Source organism: Chiloscyllium plagiosum, unplaced genomic scaffold, assembly GCF_037043375.1.
Source record: "Chiloscyllium plagiosum isolate Xiang-an unplaced genomic scaffold, Cpla_swu_hap1 HiC_scaffold_10, whole genome shotgun sequence".
In the NCBI taxonomy this organism is placed as follows: domain Eukaryota; kingdom Metazoa; phylum Chordata; class Chondrichthyes; order Orectolobiformes; family Hemiscylliidae; genus Chiloscyllium; species Chiloscyllium plagiosum.
In genome coordinates, this window is record NW_028270148.1 from 65,177,620 (window position 1) to 65,195,279 (window position 17,660).

The following is a 17,660-nucleotide window of genomic DNA, read 5'->3' on the forward strand; positions in this document are numbered from 1 at the left end:
TGCAGTGATGTCCTGGAATGGAGATGATTGATCTTCAACAACCAAAACCATTATCCTTTGGTCCAGGTATGACTCCAACCAGCACAGTTTTCTCCCAGATTCCTATTGGCTCCAGTTTTGATCAAGCGCATTGATGCCACACTCGTTCAAAGGCAGTCATCCTCATTTGAGCTTGACTTTTTTTGTCCATGTTTGGACCGAGTCTGTGATGAAGGGGGAAGCCTGGATGAGCCCAACTGAGTGAAAATGAGCAGGTTATTGTTGAGTTTGTGCCATCTGATATCACTATTCTGATAATTGCAAGTAGACTGATGGTGTTATAATTGACCAGGATGAATTTGACCTGGTTTTGTGAAAAGGATATAGTTGAATAATTTCCAGATTGGTGAGTATTGCCACTCTTGTAACTGTGCTGAAACAGGTCAAACAGAGGCATCCTTGTTCTGGAGCACAAGTCTTCACTGCCATTGTTGGAATGCTTTCAGGGCTCATAACATTTGCACCAAGTTCAACTGTTTCTTTATATCATGTGGAGTGAATTAAATTGGCTGAAGGCTAACATCTGTGATGTTGAGTACCTCAGAAGGAGACAAGATAGATCATTCTCTTGTACACAATTTAGTTTCTGATCATTAATCTGTTCTTACCTTATTGCAATAAGGACATTCTCCAAAAATGACGTTAAAGCTCTGTCTTGAATGAGGTAGCCCTCGTAACCACTGCAGGATTGAACATTTCAATAATTAACAAGATAGTGTCAAATACACATTAAGAAACTTTATGCAGTACACAAAGAAACAAGTTGTAACTTGTTTTTTTTTTTGAGATGTGTTTTTAAGTTCTACTCACCTCATAAAGGCACTCTTGATGGAATGGCTGACCACAGCGTGGGTCATCACACACTTGATCCGGTATGGATGAAGCCAGACGGTATGCATAACAGATTCCACATTCCATACTGAAACTCTGTCAAATAAATATAAAGAAAATTGGCTTCTTTTAAGAATTCATCTACACTGCCTGGATCATAAACTCCAAAGAACAAAGTCATTTTGATAAATATAATACCTTATATACATTAGCTTTAAAATGTACTGACAATATCTGCACTGTCCCACAAACTTCAAACAGCATTGATGGTACTTCAGCTCTGCCGATATGATGAGCAGAACACCTCAATTAAATAATTTCCCAAATTTTTTTCTTGTAACTACAGTTTGCTCATATGCTTTTCACCAAAATAATCACAGCAGATTCCCCAAAACTATTTTTGGAAATGTTTATTTTCACAAATAAAAACCACAATAGTCAAAGAGAAATGTAATATTTAAATTATTCTCGACGCCCAGCAGGGAGTACTAAGAGGTGAAAACCATGAAAAGTCTAAATGGACTCAAAGCAGAGTGACCACAAAATAGTCAATACAGTCAACAGAAGGTTGCATGCACAAGCCAGACCACCATGGAAGTCAACCTTCCATCCATGGACTCCATTTACACAGCTTATTGCTGTGGAAAAGCTGCCAACATCAAATCCCCATCGCACCCCGGTAATGGTCTCCTATGACCTCTTCTGTCAGGCAGAAGATACAGAAGCTTGAACACACTCACCAGCAAGTTCAAGAGCAACTTCTTCTCAGCCGTTATTAGACTGACAAATGGACTTTCTAACTTCAAATAATGCTGATCTTGCCTAGTGCACGGCCTGTACAACATCACCTCTAAGTTTTTTTTTCCTCACCCTATGATCTGGCTTTGCTGACTATGATATGCCTGCACTGCTCGTAAACAAAACTTTTTACTGTACTTTGATACATGTGACAATAAATAAATCAAATTTGAGTGATTAGTTCATCCAAGTGACAAGATGATCAACAGACAAATTTAAGATTTGCTGGGTAAAATTAAAGTTCTGATAATAACTGGAACTAGAAAGATTACAAAGCAATTCAAAACAAATATATTCACTGACATATATTCTGTTTATACCATAGTGCTGAGAGTGATGAGCAAGGAATTCTAAAGTACTGACCATCATGATGAAGTAGTCAATGGGAACAGAGAAAGCATCCTTGGATTGGAAACATGGTACCCATATTGAAATAGGATGACAAAACAAGTTTGGGCAATCTCAAACCCAACAGCCTTACTTCCAATCCACACCAAATAAAGACTGTGAGAAATAACCTCTATGTTGATCTGTATAGTAATATATCAATTAACTTGAACTTGGAAGAGGAAAATCTGACCTCACCAAACTCATCAACTCCTTCGATAAATTTTAACTAGATTTTCTATGAAAAGCAATTAATTTGTCCATCAACCAACATCAGAAAAACTGATGCATTGTTAATTTTCCACATGGCTGCCTGTCAGACCTTTAAATGAGCTTATATTTGAAACATTGACTCTCCTGCTCCTCGGATGCTGCCTGACCGGCTGTGCTTTTCCAGCACCACACCTTTTGACTCAGATCTCCAGCGTCTGCAGTCCTCACTTTCTCCTAGATCTTTAAATCAGACAGTTTAATTCTGATTGATCAAGTCATTACCTTGATGAATAAGCCAGAGATTGGATATTGAGGCCCAGTTACCAAATATGTTTACGAAAGGACAAATTGCTCATGTCCCATTTACTAATTTGCTGATAAGGCCTATCTTAGAGCATGCAAAAGTGTAAGAATCCCAAAAGGTTTACTGACTTGGAAGGTAGGTTTGCAGTTGACAATAGTAGAGAGGCTGCTGACTGATTTCTCAACAAGGACATCAACAATATTATTCCAGAAATCCTTGAAAAGTAATTTATTTGTTATTAAGTATTTTGAAACTGAGGTATATATATGTTTTTAAATATTTTTATTGCAAACCAGAGTTCTTGGAACTCAAACTGAACCATGTGTTTTTTTGTTTAGTGAATAATTTGCTTTAAAAAGTTACAACAGCCATAATTCCAAATGAGAGAAAGTTACACAGAGTTTCTAGGGGACCATCCAGTTGACTGGGGCAGGGGGAGGTGCTGGAGGAAGACAAGACTGATCCAAACTTGACTTCCACATTTACTCGCTGCTGGGAGGTTGTTCAAGAGTGAAGCAGGTATCAAGCTCTGAACTGCTGAGAAGTCTTTCGATGGAGGTACATTTGCTGTAGTAGCATTCCAAAGTAAAAGAGTTTAAAGTACTTACATTATTTTAGCATACAAAGTTAGAATGAATCTCATACCACAGTATTGGGATACAGGTGACAGTTGGGTAAATAAGTGAGATTAAGGTCTTGAAGTTTTAAAAGAAAAGAAGAAAAGAAATCAAAGCTGTGTCAGAGATAGGTCAGCACTTGAAAGAAGCTAGGTCAGAAGCATAGTAATGTGTTGCTGGAGAAGCGCAGCAGGTCAGGCAGCATCTAGGGAACAGGAGAATCGACGTTTCGGGCATTAGCCCTTCTTCAGGAATGGAGAAGGGCTAATGAGTCCTGAAGAAGGGCTAATGCCCGAAACGTCGATTCTCCTGTTCCCTAGATACTGCCTGACCTGCTGCGCTTCTCCAGCAACACATTTCCATCTCTGATCTCCAGCATCTGCAGACCTCATTTTCTCTTCAGAAGCATAGTAATAACAATTAGAAAAAACCTATCTACAGTTCCAGCAGATGAGTTGAAATTTTAATTACTTGAAGCACATCAAAGTATTTAAAAAATTCTCTCTCCCTTGGTATAGAGCTAGATGATGTTTTGCTATTGGCAAAGTATTGAATGTTCTAAGAGCTGCGACAATGTTTGTACAATGTACCAGTGCATACTAGTTACAATACAAAGCTGTTGTTTCTGTTCAATTTGTAATGAGTGCTTGGATTATTTCTCATTTGTACTTAAAAATCTTTTAATCTGTTTTATAAAGGATTGGAATGATTTTGTTTCTTGTTTATCTTCGTGTCTTTGTTAATAACTTCTGTTTAGTTGTATTATTAAAACAAAGATTGAAACATTGCATGTTTATGTTTTAATAAAAGATCAGTTTGGTTACAAAAATTATGATCAAGCCAGCCAGCTTCCTGTCAGGAATCTGACTCATTAGGTAATATATCAACTGGGCAACAACTGGGACAGTTGATCATAATTGAATGTTGCAAGGATGTTATAAGACACGCTACATAAACGTAAGCCTTTTTTCCCTTTACATCTTCAGTAAGAAACTACTCACTGGAAACAGAATGTCAGAGGAAAATCAGATAAGAAATGAGGTGCATTGGGTCTTGCCACTATTGTTTTTCAGATACTAACTGCCCTGATTGAAAACAGAATAGATCATATGTTGAGTGTAGGTCTTACGCACCTTTGAAAGTTAAGGGGAGAATCTGCCTCTGTTTAGTGGCCTCGCACGCTTTTACTTTTTTAGGTACAGCCTTTCATTTCTCTCGAAAGATGTTCCATTTCATGGAAGTGCTGGCCTCAACTGAAGGCTGGGATCTCTGCATACTGACAGCACCGTACAACTGGAGACTACTGGTATTTGCTGAGGAGATGGTTTTGAGTGACAGACAGACTTTAGGTATTTCTGAGATCCCATTGTACTCAATCTGACATGTCCAACAAAGAGAGTGGTGGTGGGAATATTGGGCAGGGAAGGGAGAGAGGGCGTGGATGTGTAGTTTCAGAACTGCAAAAGAAGCCTCTGATTGGTATTTGCAACCTGGCAAGAGGCAGCTTACCTCTTTAAATGATAGTATGCCAAATTACTAAACTTATTGTGCAATTTGAGTTCAGGCCTTTCTTGCTAACCATTAAATCAAAGCGATGGCAGTGTGAGGTCTTACATGGACATTAATTGACCGCTCAACTGGGCGACAATCAGGTGATTCACAGTGCCTCTGCTATCACTTATAAAATTGTGGTGTGGCTAGGGATGTATGGCCTGATTAGTATGCAGTCAATGTACAGTATCCTTAATTATGGGTTGACCTGGTCTGCTTTCCCACTAACAGATGGCCCAAATTCAGTTCAATGTAAAACTAGTCAAATGGGTAGGCAATGCCAAACTAAGAAGTGGAATTAAAATGCTTTGGAAAGAAAAAGAACAAACTCATATTTACATTGTGCTTTCTTTGACCTAATGATGACCCAGAATAACATCTGAACTATGTTTGATGTGTAGCAACTTGTACAGTAGTCAATTTGTATACACTAAGTTAACATAAACAACAATATGAAAATGACTAGATAATATACTTTACTAATTTTTTTGTTAATAATTCATGGGATATGGGCATCACTGGCTAGGCCAGTATTTATTGCCTATCCATAAATGCCCAGAGGGCAGTAAAGAGTTAACCACATGATTAGATGAGAATGATTAAAACCCTTACAGTGTGGAAGCAGGCTATTCAGCCCATTGAGTCTACACCGATCTTCCAAAGAGCATCCCACCCAGACCTAGCCCCAGCCTCCTACCCTATCTCTGTAATGCTGCACCTATCATGGCAAATCCATTTAACCTACACATCCCTGGACACGATGGACAATCCACTTAAACTGCACATCTTTGGACTGAGGGAGGAAACCAGAACACCCGGAGGAAACCCACACAGAGAATATGCAAACTCCACACAAACAGTCACTCGAGTGTGGAAGCAAACCCAGGTCTCTGGCACTGTGACCACCGTGCCACCCCTTGTAGGTCAGACCAGATAAGGATGGTAAGATTTCCTTCTCTACAGGACATTAGTGATCCAGATGGGTTTAAATGACAAAAGACATTATTTATGGTCACTATTTGGCTAGCTTTTCATTCCAGACATTTAAAATTGAATGCAAATGTCATTATCTCCCATGATGTGATTATGAACCATCATCCCAGGGTTCTGGATTATCAGTCCAGTGACATTATTGCCACACTGCTGGCCCCCTAATCTTAAAGGATACAAACTGCTTTTTCAAGGTGTCGGCACAGGCATGAAAGCTTGACCAACCTCTTTCTGACCTTTACCCATTCTATGATTCCATGACCAATGCACAGGGAACTGCCAGCTCCAGAATATACAAAAGGTAAGAACAAATGGAATGCAATATGAATCAAGTACTCTCAAGTAGAAAGACACACATACTACAAATGATCTTTCAATCCCTAAGAAAACAAATTAAGCAAACCTTAGGGACTCTTTGTTGACTCCATGACAAACATGCTAACAAATGTAGAGCTGCAAATGAATGTGGAACAAATCCAAGACACTTGATTAGAAGTCAGAAGATAACTGGTCAAACATCAGTGCTCTCGTTAGACTGCAGCTTGAACACTGCTTATGCTCTGACCTCTAAATAAGAGAGAGCTGCCTGGACAGTTGGGTTATGGGGCATAATAGGTAAAAATCTGGACATTTATAAAATGTCTTATGAAAAGATGGTGTTTCTGAGATGGCACAGTTGAAAATCCACCTCCGTTAGAGAAATGTGGAGAGCAAAAAGATTGATCTATATCAGGCGTTAGTAGAAAACACTCCAGAACTAGGAACTTTTCCATCTAAAAATGAAACGGAACATATGATCTCATAAAAAAAGTTACTCATGATATTGCAGCACATACAGAACACTACTTTACCTTTCAAAAGCAGAATAAGGATCAGAGATTGAAACTAGTAAAAGGCTATTTTTAGAACTGATATCAAGAAGTCTTTCTTCACACACACAGAACTCTGAACACGTGAAAGAAAGTTCCAATTAATAAATGTGGAAAAAAATCTTGACATAGTTGGATGATGCAACAGAAGGACTTGAGAATCTTTCTGGATGGATGAGCAGAGGAAAAAACAAATTACTACCTGATATGTCATTATCTTCTTTTTTAACATGATGTGATAGTCAGAAGATTTTGGTTTAGGCTAAGTACAAGCAATTCACAATTTACTGGCTAGCTAGAAGGAAAAAATGTCACTTTTGACAAATTGCAAGGCAAGTGTTAAGAAAAGAATACTCCAAGGAAGATAAATATATAAACAGGAAGGATGCAAAAATTGAATGCAAATGTCATTATCTCCCATGATGTGATTATGAATTATATTAATTTTTTGATGTGTGCAGAACTCTACATCCACCATTTTGTAATTTTCAGTTAATGAAATGTATTGAATATCAGCCCCTTGTCTAATGAGTATGATTGGCCTGAAAGCATGTAGGTACATTTGAAATTTAATTTATTTCAAGGGACCATCAAATATTAAGTGAATATTAAGCTAATAAATACATTTTCCAAAAGCCTTCCTTGAAGTTTTGAAGCAAAAAAGTTCTGATTTTAACTAAAACTATTTCAACTACACATGCATTCCAGTGTTTTACAAATTAAAGATTTAAGTGTTAATCTTATGTACAATTTTTTTTTAGATTTGTAATAATAATTGCACTTATTTTTATGGAAAATTGATAGAAACATAATTTGCAGTTATAGCTCTTGTAGAATGGAGAAATCTACATTTCCCATACTATTGCTATTAGAATATCCAGTAATCAGATATCAATGCCATTTCCTGACTAGTTAGAAGACATAAAAGAGTCTCATACTTGAAGGCATTTTCTTCCAGTCTAAGATAGAGTGTATTAGCATAGTGCAGGAGTGACCAGTCTGTGTGACTAACAACGTTCTTCTAATTATGCATCTTTTGAGTGGTAGACAGCCAATAGACTGAGTGAGAAATGAAGTGGCAAAGCTTGTTTAACTACCTGCATTCATTCATTTTTCAGAAAAAATTTAAATTAATAAATAAATTCCACATTTGCACAATAATTTCAGCTTACTTGCATAATTGACGAGTTGTATTTGTAGCAGATCTTATAAATCTTTGAGAAGTAACATATTTACATGCAGTGGTGATTATTGCCTTCCTTTATAGCAGGAACATGTAAACATGTTTTAGTTCTGAAGAAATCAGACCAGACTCAAAACATTAATATTGTTTATCTCGCCACAAACATGGTGAGTTTCTTCAGTATTGTGTTTGTAAACATGCTTAACAGACAAAATAAGAATTTTGCTTCGATAGTAACGTTTAGAAATGAAGAACAGCACAGGCTTTTGACATGCAATACAATTTATATTGCTTTAAATCGCCTACTGCCTTCACTTTATCTCAATGTATATGGAGGGCTATTTCTACTTTACAGGTGCCACTTCCATAAAATATCCTCCCAAAGAAAAACATATATACAAATACTTTTCAAGTTTTGTGTGCTCCCCATAATTCTCTTCAATGCTGCAGAAATTTGCAGAAATCTGAAGTGAAAACTTTAGACATCCTTTACAACATTGAAGCCATGTACATATTTTAAAAGCTCAATATAGTCCCCAGAAAACTGCATTATCTGCAATTTTTAGTTTTCCCTAATGATCAGACAATGGCTGTAACTTACAGACTTTTCATGGCTGTCCGGGGATGGAAAGTCTACCTCCAACATATCCTTTAGATTTTGCAGCACGGTGCACTCTGGAGACCTGAAAAGCATATCCTATATTTAATTGCAAAGTTTTTCCTTTAACCATGAGGTGCAGAAGGCAATTGCTTTTCATCAAGCGCTCAGATGAGACCAATATTTGAATACTGCTTACCAAAGATGCATGTTGGCGTTCAGTTTATTTCTCAGTGGAGTTACCACTAGGATCAAATCAGTATGGTTAATATTTTACAAGATGAGTGCAATATGCAAAAAATTTGAAAAGCAGGAACCCATTTCAAGAGGGTCACATACCATGATCAGCACCAAGGAAGCAGCATTCAGGCAACATTTTAGGATGCCGTGGATCCACTTCTATATTTATTGAAACATTATTACCTGCGAAATCCAAGAACAAGTAATTAAAATTGCTAACTCATTTAAAAAAAAACAAACTTCAAACTACTGAGAATGCTGACATAAAGCAAGCAGTGTAGTTTATATTGGAGTCTCTCCATCTCTTTGACAAAGCTTTTGGTGATTTGTCACAAATCCTTATTGTCTGTACTATCTAATTTTATCTGAAAACTCTCCTGGGAAATAACCTGCTACTTTTATGAATGAAGGAGCTATTTAATTGACACTTGCTGTTGAGCAGATCATACAATTTTATAAGAACTGCCAGAAAACTGAGTAATAATTTCAATGTTTCACTTGCATATACTTAAATTCTAAGAAAATTAGGATGGCAGGGATCTGACGCCAGGGACCCAGGTTCAATTCTAGCCTTGGGCAAGTGTCCATGTCAAGTTTGCACATTTCCTCCTCCACCGCGCCCCGACCCTGGGTTTCCCCTCACATGCTGAAGATGTACAGGTTAGGTGGATTGACAATTTCCAGTTATGTTCAGGCTAGGTGGGTTATCTGTGGTAAATGAGATGACAGGAATATGCTAGGGGTCTGGGTCTGGGTGGAATGCTCTTTGGAGGGTCAGTGTAGACATGAGGAGCCAAAATGCCTACTTTGCACTGTAGGAATCTACGATTAACTTAACTTTCAATGTTACAAAGGAACAAGAGTTAATGGGTGGAATTTTCTCACTGTAAACAAAGTGAGCAATGGCAATTGTTGGAAAAAAAATGGCAAGAATGGAAAAATGAGATGCTTTGATGTTGAGAAAAAAGAAAACTAACTTTCTGCATTTGCAAAGATGACAGTTTCACTGATGAGTGACAAGGAGTCCATTTGCTACATCAACACCTCACTCTTACCTAATTCCACCTCGCTTGTACGCAGATTTCTACTTTCTCGGGTACAGGAGAGAAAATAGAAGATGCCAATTCCTGACATAAAGTTAGCAAAGGTACCAGGTGGCTGCAGCTTAATGGGGTCTGCCAGAATTCCCGGGTATGTGAATACAGTTCATGGGTAGTGACTGTTTGCACCCTCTCTGCATAGAGACTGGCATCAGCCAAGGACCAGCCTCACATCCTCATGGCTCATCATCAACTTACTTATCATAGAGTTCATCACTTCATTACTGCACTTTGGAGCTCACAGACATCTTTGATAATAAAGTTGCTGCTACCCCGCCCACAGGAACACACATCCAGCTCATGCATTGGAACAGAATGTATCTCAGAATTCTTAGCTCTCTTAGCGCTCACTACTCACATTGTGCTCACTTGAATGCTCACTGTATTTCTGCCTTGCCTTTTTGAACTTTGCTGCCTCATTTACAACTGCAGGCTCACAGTACTTCAGCAGTCTCATTTAGTGGAAATGCAAATCCAGGCAGCATGTCAGGTTTGCTAGCCATGGTCAGTCGAGGGAGCAGCTGTATGGCATCATTCTAAAGTTACCCTGCAATCGGTGTCTGTGGCTTATGCAGCCAACACACTGAATGTGCTTCAAATAAACATCATGTCTCAAACTTTAAGGGGAGTGGTCTTCAGTCAAACCAAAGGGGACTGTGCTCAGTCAGGTGGTACTGCCACAGTAAGTCATTTATAATATCAGTGTACAGATTGGGCCAACGAATTCCACACGCATTGAGTCAATGAATTTTTCTTCTGCCGCCTCTACACTTACTTTTTCCATCAGGACTCCCACCCACACTCTGAGTTGCCCTTCTTCTGCCTCCAAAATACTCTATCCACTTGGATACCCAATGCTGGTCTGTTACCCGCCCTCGACCTCTTCATCTCCAAAGGCTGCCGTGACATTGACCGCCTCAACCTGTCCACCCCTCTCACCCATGCAATGCGCAGCCCCCTCACTCTCACCCCAGCCTTACCATCAAACCAGGGGACAAACGGGGAGCACAGTGGTAGTTTGGCACACTGATCTGTACACTGCTGAAGCCAGGCCCCAACTCACAGACACCTTCTCCTACTGCCCCCTTGACCACAACCTCACCTCCCATCACCAAACCTCCTCCCAATCCCAGACCATCCACAACTTTATCACCTGAGGGGATCTCCCATCCACAGCCTCCAACCTCATATTCCCAGAACCCCATACCTTCCAGTTCTACCTTTTACCCAAAATTCACAAACCTGCCTGCGCCAGTCGACCCATCGTCTCAGCCTGCTCATGCCCCACCAAATTTTCTCCTCATACCTTGACACCGTCCTGCCCCCTTGGTCCAGCAACTCCCCACATACATTCGGAGCACTATTCACACCCTCCACCTCCTCCATAACTTACCTTTCCCCAGCCCCCAATGCCTCATCTTCATCATGGACATCCAGTCTCTGTACATGCCCATCTACCATGGCGAAAGCCTTCAAGTCCTCAGTTTCTTCGTCTCCCACCAACCCAACCAGTACCCCTCCATCGACATACTCATTTGATTGGTGGAACTGGCCTCCACCCTCAACAACTTCTCCTTTGAATCCTCCCACTTCCTTCAGATCAAAGGGGTAGCCATGGGCATCCACATGGGCTGCACCTATGCCTGCCTCTTCGTCGGGTACATGAAACAGTCCATCTTCTGCAGCTACACCAGGCGCCACTCCCCACCTTTTCCTCTGCTACATCAACGACTTTCTTGTAAGGATTGGACATGGTCAAGTCAATTGGGGCATTCACAGTCATAGGTCCCATATCCTTACAGTCCAGGGAGTGGATCGTAGTCAGTCCTGGGTGTCGAGTCCACCCAATCTGGGAATTAGCAGTAACTCTGGCAGGGAGCTGCAGTGATCAGTCAGGTGCTTGGTCACTCATCAATCAAGACTGCTGTTCCTTGTCAGTCACAACCATTTGCCAGTCTGTCCTGGAAATCTGTTCACTGAAAGTCAACGGGTGCAGCTGCGATAGTCAGCTTGGGGAGTCAATTGTGGGGATTGGAGGCAGAATGCTGGGATTGGAGGAGACAGTAATTATAAAGTGGAGGGAAACTCGTTACTAAATACTACTGGGAATTAACCTATTTTCTACGCTTCTGTAAACAACAATTAGGATCAATTCTCTACTCCTACCCGCTCCCAATTTAAAACCTGTAATTGATGGAAAATGTAGTAATCAATTAATACTGTATTTGTGTCTTTAGTTATGTTGTTATTCTGATTTCATTTGAAAATAGTGAGTGGTATTTATTACATGAATAGAAACAACATTACTAATAAAGAACAAAAAAAAATGGTGGATGCTGTAAATCAGAAACAAAAACAGAAGTTGCTGGAAAAGCTCAGCAGATCTGGCAGCATCTGTAAAGAGAAATCAGAGTTAACATTTCTAGTCCGGTGACCTATCCTCAATCACAGGACCTGAAACGTTAATTCCAATTTCTCTTCACAGATGCTGAAGAGTCTTTCCAGCATCGAGATAAGACTCTCGTTTTGTGTATGTATAAGTAAAACATTGCTGGCCGGGGTCAAGGTCATTTCTGGTAATTGAAGGGAATTTTTTTTTCCCCTGTTTAAACGTGGTTATATATCAGGGGTTAACCTGCTTACAGTCTTGAATTTCACAACATATAAGACCTGAAAGGAAAACAATGAATGATTAAAGGCTAAAGCTAAGCAAATATAGGGTTTTCTACCATAACTTCAGAAAGTAAGAACAACAATAAAGTCAATATGATCATCATTACTGGAGGTTTCTTACATAGATTCATAGAATTATAAAGCACGAAACAGACCTTCAGACCAACTCGTCCATGCTGACCAAATATACTCAATTGATCTTGTCCCATTTGTTAGCATTTGGCCCATATCCCTCTAAACCCTTCCTATTCATGTCCTCATCCATATGCATTTTAAATGTTGTATTTGTCCTGCATCCACCACTCCCTCTGTCAGCTCATTCCATACATGCACATCCCTGGTGAAAATATTGCCCCTCAGGTCTCTTTTGAATCTTTTCCCTCTCACTTTAAACCTATGTCATCTAGTTTTGGACCCCCTACCCTGGGAAAAAGAACTTAGATGCCCATCACGATTTTATGAATGTCTATAAGATCACCCCTCAGCCTCTTTTTAAAAAAAGAGATCAATATTCCTTTAACGATTTTGTTTAAGGAACTGCTGAATAGCATATCAGCATCTGTACTATTCATATATTTTCTCAATATCATTTCAAAACTAGTCAGATAGATCTGTAAAAGAGATGTACCAATGGCAATTCTGCGCGTTGTGGTTGCACGTGCTGGTTTTTCTGGTTCGAGCACCCAGGTCTTCTCATCTATCTCATCCATAACATCCCAGAATTCCTGCAGTGACTCCACTGCTGCCAGAAACTGACTGTGAAGATGTATCAAACAGCTCTGAGAAAGGAAATATTTAACAGAGTTATTTGATGAAATGGTAGAGAAGTTAATGAACGTAGTGCTGATGATTTGAATATATACAATACAAGGCACCACAGAATAAACTGTTAGCAAAATTGAAATCCATGGGATTAAAGGCGGAATTATAGTCTGGGTACTAACTTGACTTAAGAGGCAGAAAGCAGAGAGAATTGGAGAATGCCTGTTTTTCAGAATAAAGGAGTGGATAAAGTAATGTCCTTTCATAGGATACAGTTGAGACTGAAGTATTATTGTTTGACTGAAATAATTTCAAAATACCAAGCGAATGCAAAAACTACAGCCAAAACAAAATACACACAATAACCCCAGTAGGAGCATAGTAACACAGACGCAGAATGGAGGCCTGGATTCTCACATACAAAGTGAACTTAATGCTCTCCTCTATGGCATTTGTCAGCAGAGGGACATTTCATTGGGTGGTAGTTGGGGATCCCAACTGAGTATTGCCCAAGCTGGGACTGACAGATTCAGCCTTCCCTCTGGGCAGTCAATAGAGACCCTTAACTGGGCAATTAATAGCCACTTAAGGTCACCACCAGGCAACCACTTGCATTAACTAAGTAGTGCATCACAGGCTGTTTACACCAGACGCAGGATAAGCAAACTTTGAGAGAGTTTGCTTGCAGGCTTCTGGAATGGATGGTTTCCTTCATTCAAAGGCAGGATTGAGGCACCCAGTAAGAAGGGAGGTACTCACTGACAGACCCGCCGGGCCCCTGTTGCCGACTCTCTTCCACTACAATACTGCATTCCTGCAGGCTGGAATCCAACGTTAATACTAAGCCTTCGCTTGGCTGTCACACTAGCAGCAGCCATAGCCTCCCTGGTAGCACTGCCATTCATTCGAGCTGCTGGCCTCTCATATGCTGGCAGCTGACGGCCGGGGGTGACTTCTGCTCCAGGCATAAGCCCGCCACTATCCAGTTACATGCCCAAGTGTCATTTAATGAGTTCGCCTTACTTTAAAAAAATGGCAACACAGAATTCTAACTAGCTTTCTAGCCTGCCAGCAAGATCCCCATCACTTCCATTAAATACCACCTACATGTCAAGTACTAAACTAGTACAACTTAAGAGGCCTCAAGGCTTAAGCAAGGCATATCAAAGCTGTGTCAAACATCATTGCTTGCATCAGAGGAACTGAACCACAGGAAACACGAGAGGAAGTGACTGCTTACAGAGAGTGTGAGGCCATCTATGAGTGGAACCACAAAAGATGGGGGAAGATACTAAAGAAATATTTCACCTCAATACTTACTCTGGAGAATAACGGATGCTAGCGAACTTGGGGAAATAAACAGTAATATCTTGAAAAGTGTCCATAAAACAGAAGAGGAGGTGTTGGAGATTATAAAATACAAAAGGTAGATAAATCCCTGGAACCTAATCAGGTGTATCACAGAACTTAGAGACAGAGAGAGAGAGAGACGCACACAATGTTGTACAAGGGATCAGACTGTTGCTGTTCTAACCTTGGTGGTGGGGTAACGTTTGGAAGCAATTTAAAGAGTCATAATTAATCTGCATTTGGAGAGGAAGGGATTAAACAAAAGCAAATAAACATACAAACAAACATACAACCAGCGTGGTTTTGTTAAAGAGAAGTCATAAGATTAGAAGAAATAGGAACAAGCATAGGTTGTTTGGCTCCTTGAGCGGTTCCATCATTCAATAGGATCATGACTGATCCCATGTCTGACCAACCTGACTGAATTTTTCAAAGAGTAACCAGGTGTGTAGAGGAGGCTTTTAATGTGAAAGATACGGACCCATGCTGTCAGAGGCAAGGTGCTAGCATGGACAGAAGCTTGGCCGTCTGGCAGAAAGCCGGCAGAAAGCAGAAAGTGGGGATAAAAGAGTCCTTCTCAGGATGGCAGCCAGTAATGAGTAGTGTTCCGAAAGGGTCAGTGTTGGGACTACAATTTTTAACTTTATACGTTAACGATCTAGATGAAGGAACTGAGGACAATCTGGCTAAGTTTGCAGATGATACAAAGATAGATAGAGGGACGGGTGACATTAAGGAAGCAGGGAGGCTGCAGAAGGATTTGGATAGGTTAAGAGAATGGGCAAAGAAGTAGCATTTTAAGTATCGTGCAGAGTTTTGGGCCCCATATCTCAGGAAGGATATACTGGCCCTGGAGTGTGTTCAGAGGAGGTTCACGAGAATGATCCCAAGACTGAAAAGCTTAACATGTAAGGAACGTTTGAGGACACTGGATTTATATCCAACGGAGTTTAGAAGGGTGAGAGGGAATCGAATTGAAACTTACAGAATACTGAATAGCCTGGACAGAGTGGATGTTGGGAAGACGATTTCATTGGTAGGAGAGACTAGGACCCAAGGGCACAGCCTTAGAGTAAAGCGAAGACCTTTTAGAACGGGGACAAGGAGAAACTTCTTCAGCCAGAGGTTGGTGAATCTATGGAATTCATTGCCACAGAAGGCTGTGGAGGCCAGGCATTAAGCATACTTAAGACTGAGATAGATAGGTTCTTGACTATCAAGGGGATCAAGGATTATGGGCAGAAAGCAGGAGAATGGGGATGGGAAACTTATCAGCCATGATTGAATGGTGGAGCAGACTTGATGGGCTGAATGGTCTAATTTTTGCTCCCATGTCTTATGGTCTATTGTAATCTACTTGGATTTCAGCAAGGCTTTTGTGACAATCTCACAAGAGAAATGCGTAGCAAAAGTAAGAGCCCTATGGAGCCATGGAAATCTGACAAAGTGAATCCACAATGACTGGAAGTTGGTGTCCTGTGGTGTCCCACACAGTCAGTGTTGGGACCTTGTGATTTGTGTTTTATATAAATGATTTAGACTTAAATGTAGGAGGGTCGATCAGAACATTAGCAGATGATACAAAAAAATTGGAGGAGTGTCAAATAGTGAGGAGTATACCTTTAGATTACAAGAAATAAGTTACAAGATCAGTGGCAAATGGAATTCAATCCAGATAAATATGAGGTGATGCACATGGGTAGGACAAACAAGACAAGAGAACACCTGATGAACAGTAGGATTCTGGGAAGCACTGAGGATCAAAGAGACATTCGCTTACACACCAATCCCTTAAGGTAACAATACAACTGGATAAAGTGGTTTAGAAGGCATATTTATTAGCTGAGGCATAGAATTTAAGAGCAAGGAAGTTATGCTGTAGCTGTATAAAACATTAGTTCGGCCACACCTAGATTATTGTGTGCAGTTCTGGAATGCATTATTATAAAGTAAGGTAAAGTCACCATAGTCTTACCAGATCATGGGGCTGCTCTCTAATTAAAGAGAGAGAGATGACTGGTGATGGCTTAACCTGAGAGTCATCACACCTCAAGTGAGGAGAGAGATTGAGAAGGAGAATCCTTTTTGGTAACCTCGGCCAGTGCAGGAATTGAATCCATGCTATGGGCATCACTCTGCATTGGCAACTAGTCATAGAGCCAACTGAGCTAATTGAACCCTATCCATATTATGTGGAGGGATGTGATAGCAACAGAAAGGGTGCAGAGGAGATTTATCAGGATGTTGCCTGGGCTGGAGACGTTCAGTATTGAAGAGAGTTAAGGCAGACCTAGGTTGCTTTCCCGAGAACAGATAAGATTGAGAAGGGACACGATTGAGATGTATATTCTTTTAGGTTGTTTTACAGTACGATAACGCAAGATCACAGTAGTTTTTTTGATAAGCATTACTTAACCTTAAATATTATACAGCATGCTATTTATCAGAATACAAAACAAGTCAAATATTTTACTCAGGATTGTTGAAACCATGGCACTGACTCAGCTAAGCCAAATAAAATACTAGTAAAAAATGGGAAAGTGGCACATCATCAAATGCCATGACAGCAAATGTCACTTGATTAAATTTCCAGGAAATACATCAAACTAACACTGGCAACTTTAAATATATCATCTTCATGAACAGTGCTAGTGGGGTCTATTGGCAGGAGGAAACGAGGAGTCTGGTGGCAAGAAATGTAGGAACAGGCCAGAAATGTAGGAACAGATCAGAAAAGTGGTTTGATTTAGAGTCATTGAGATGTACAGCATTAAAACAGACCCATTGGTCCAACTCGTCCATGCTGACCAGATATCCTAGCCCAATCTAGTTCCATTTGCCCACACTTGGCCCATATCCCTCCAACAATTCCTGTAGAACCACAACATGACCTCCCAACTCCTGTACTCAATGCTCTGACCAACAAAGGAAAGCATACCAAACGCCTTCTGCACTATCCTATCTATCTGCGACTCCACTTTCAAGGAACTATGAACCTGCACTCCAAGGTGTCTATTCAGCAACACTCCCCAAGACCTTACAATTAAGTGTATAAGACCTAATCTGATTTGCTTTTCCAAAATGCAGCTCCTCATATTTATCTAAATTAAACTCCATCTGCCACTCCTCAGCCCATTGACTCATCTGATCAAGAT

The 17,660-nt window shown here is 40.2% G+C and overlaps 1 protein-coding gene across 4 annotated transcripts in view; it reads right to left on the reverse strand.

Annotated features, from left to right (window-relative positions):
• fancl (FA complementation group L) overlaps positions 1 to 17,660 on the reverse strand; it is an 89,188-nt gene that overhangs the window by 5,556 nt on the left and 65,972 nt on the right. For all 4 annotated transcript variants that reach the window (XM_087991404.1, XM_043696040.2, XM_043696041.2 and 1 more), the window contains 6 exons: positions 13,022 to 13,172; positions 8,720 to 8,803; positions 8,580 to 8,625; positions 8,384 to 8,465; positions 850 to 966; positions 648 to 719 (listed from right to left, as the gene is read on the reverse strand). In XM_087991404.1, the coding sequence (XP_087847530.1) occupies positions 648 to 719; positions 850 to 966; positions 8,384 to 8,465; positions 8,580 to 8,625; positions 8,720 to 8,803; positions 13,022 to 13,172 (552 nt within the window). The remainder of the gene's footprint in view (positions 1 to 647; positions 720 to 849; positions 967 to 8,383; positions 8,466 to 8,579; positions 8,626 to 8,719; positions 8,804 to 13,021; positions 13,173 to 17,660) is intronic.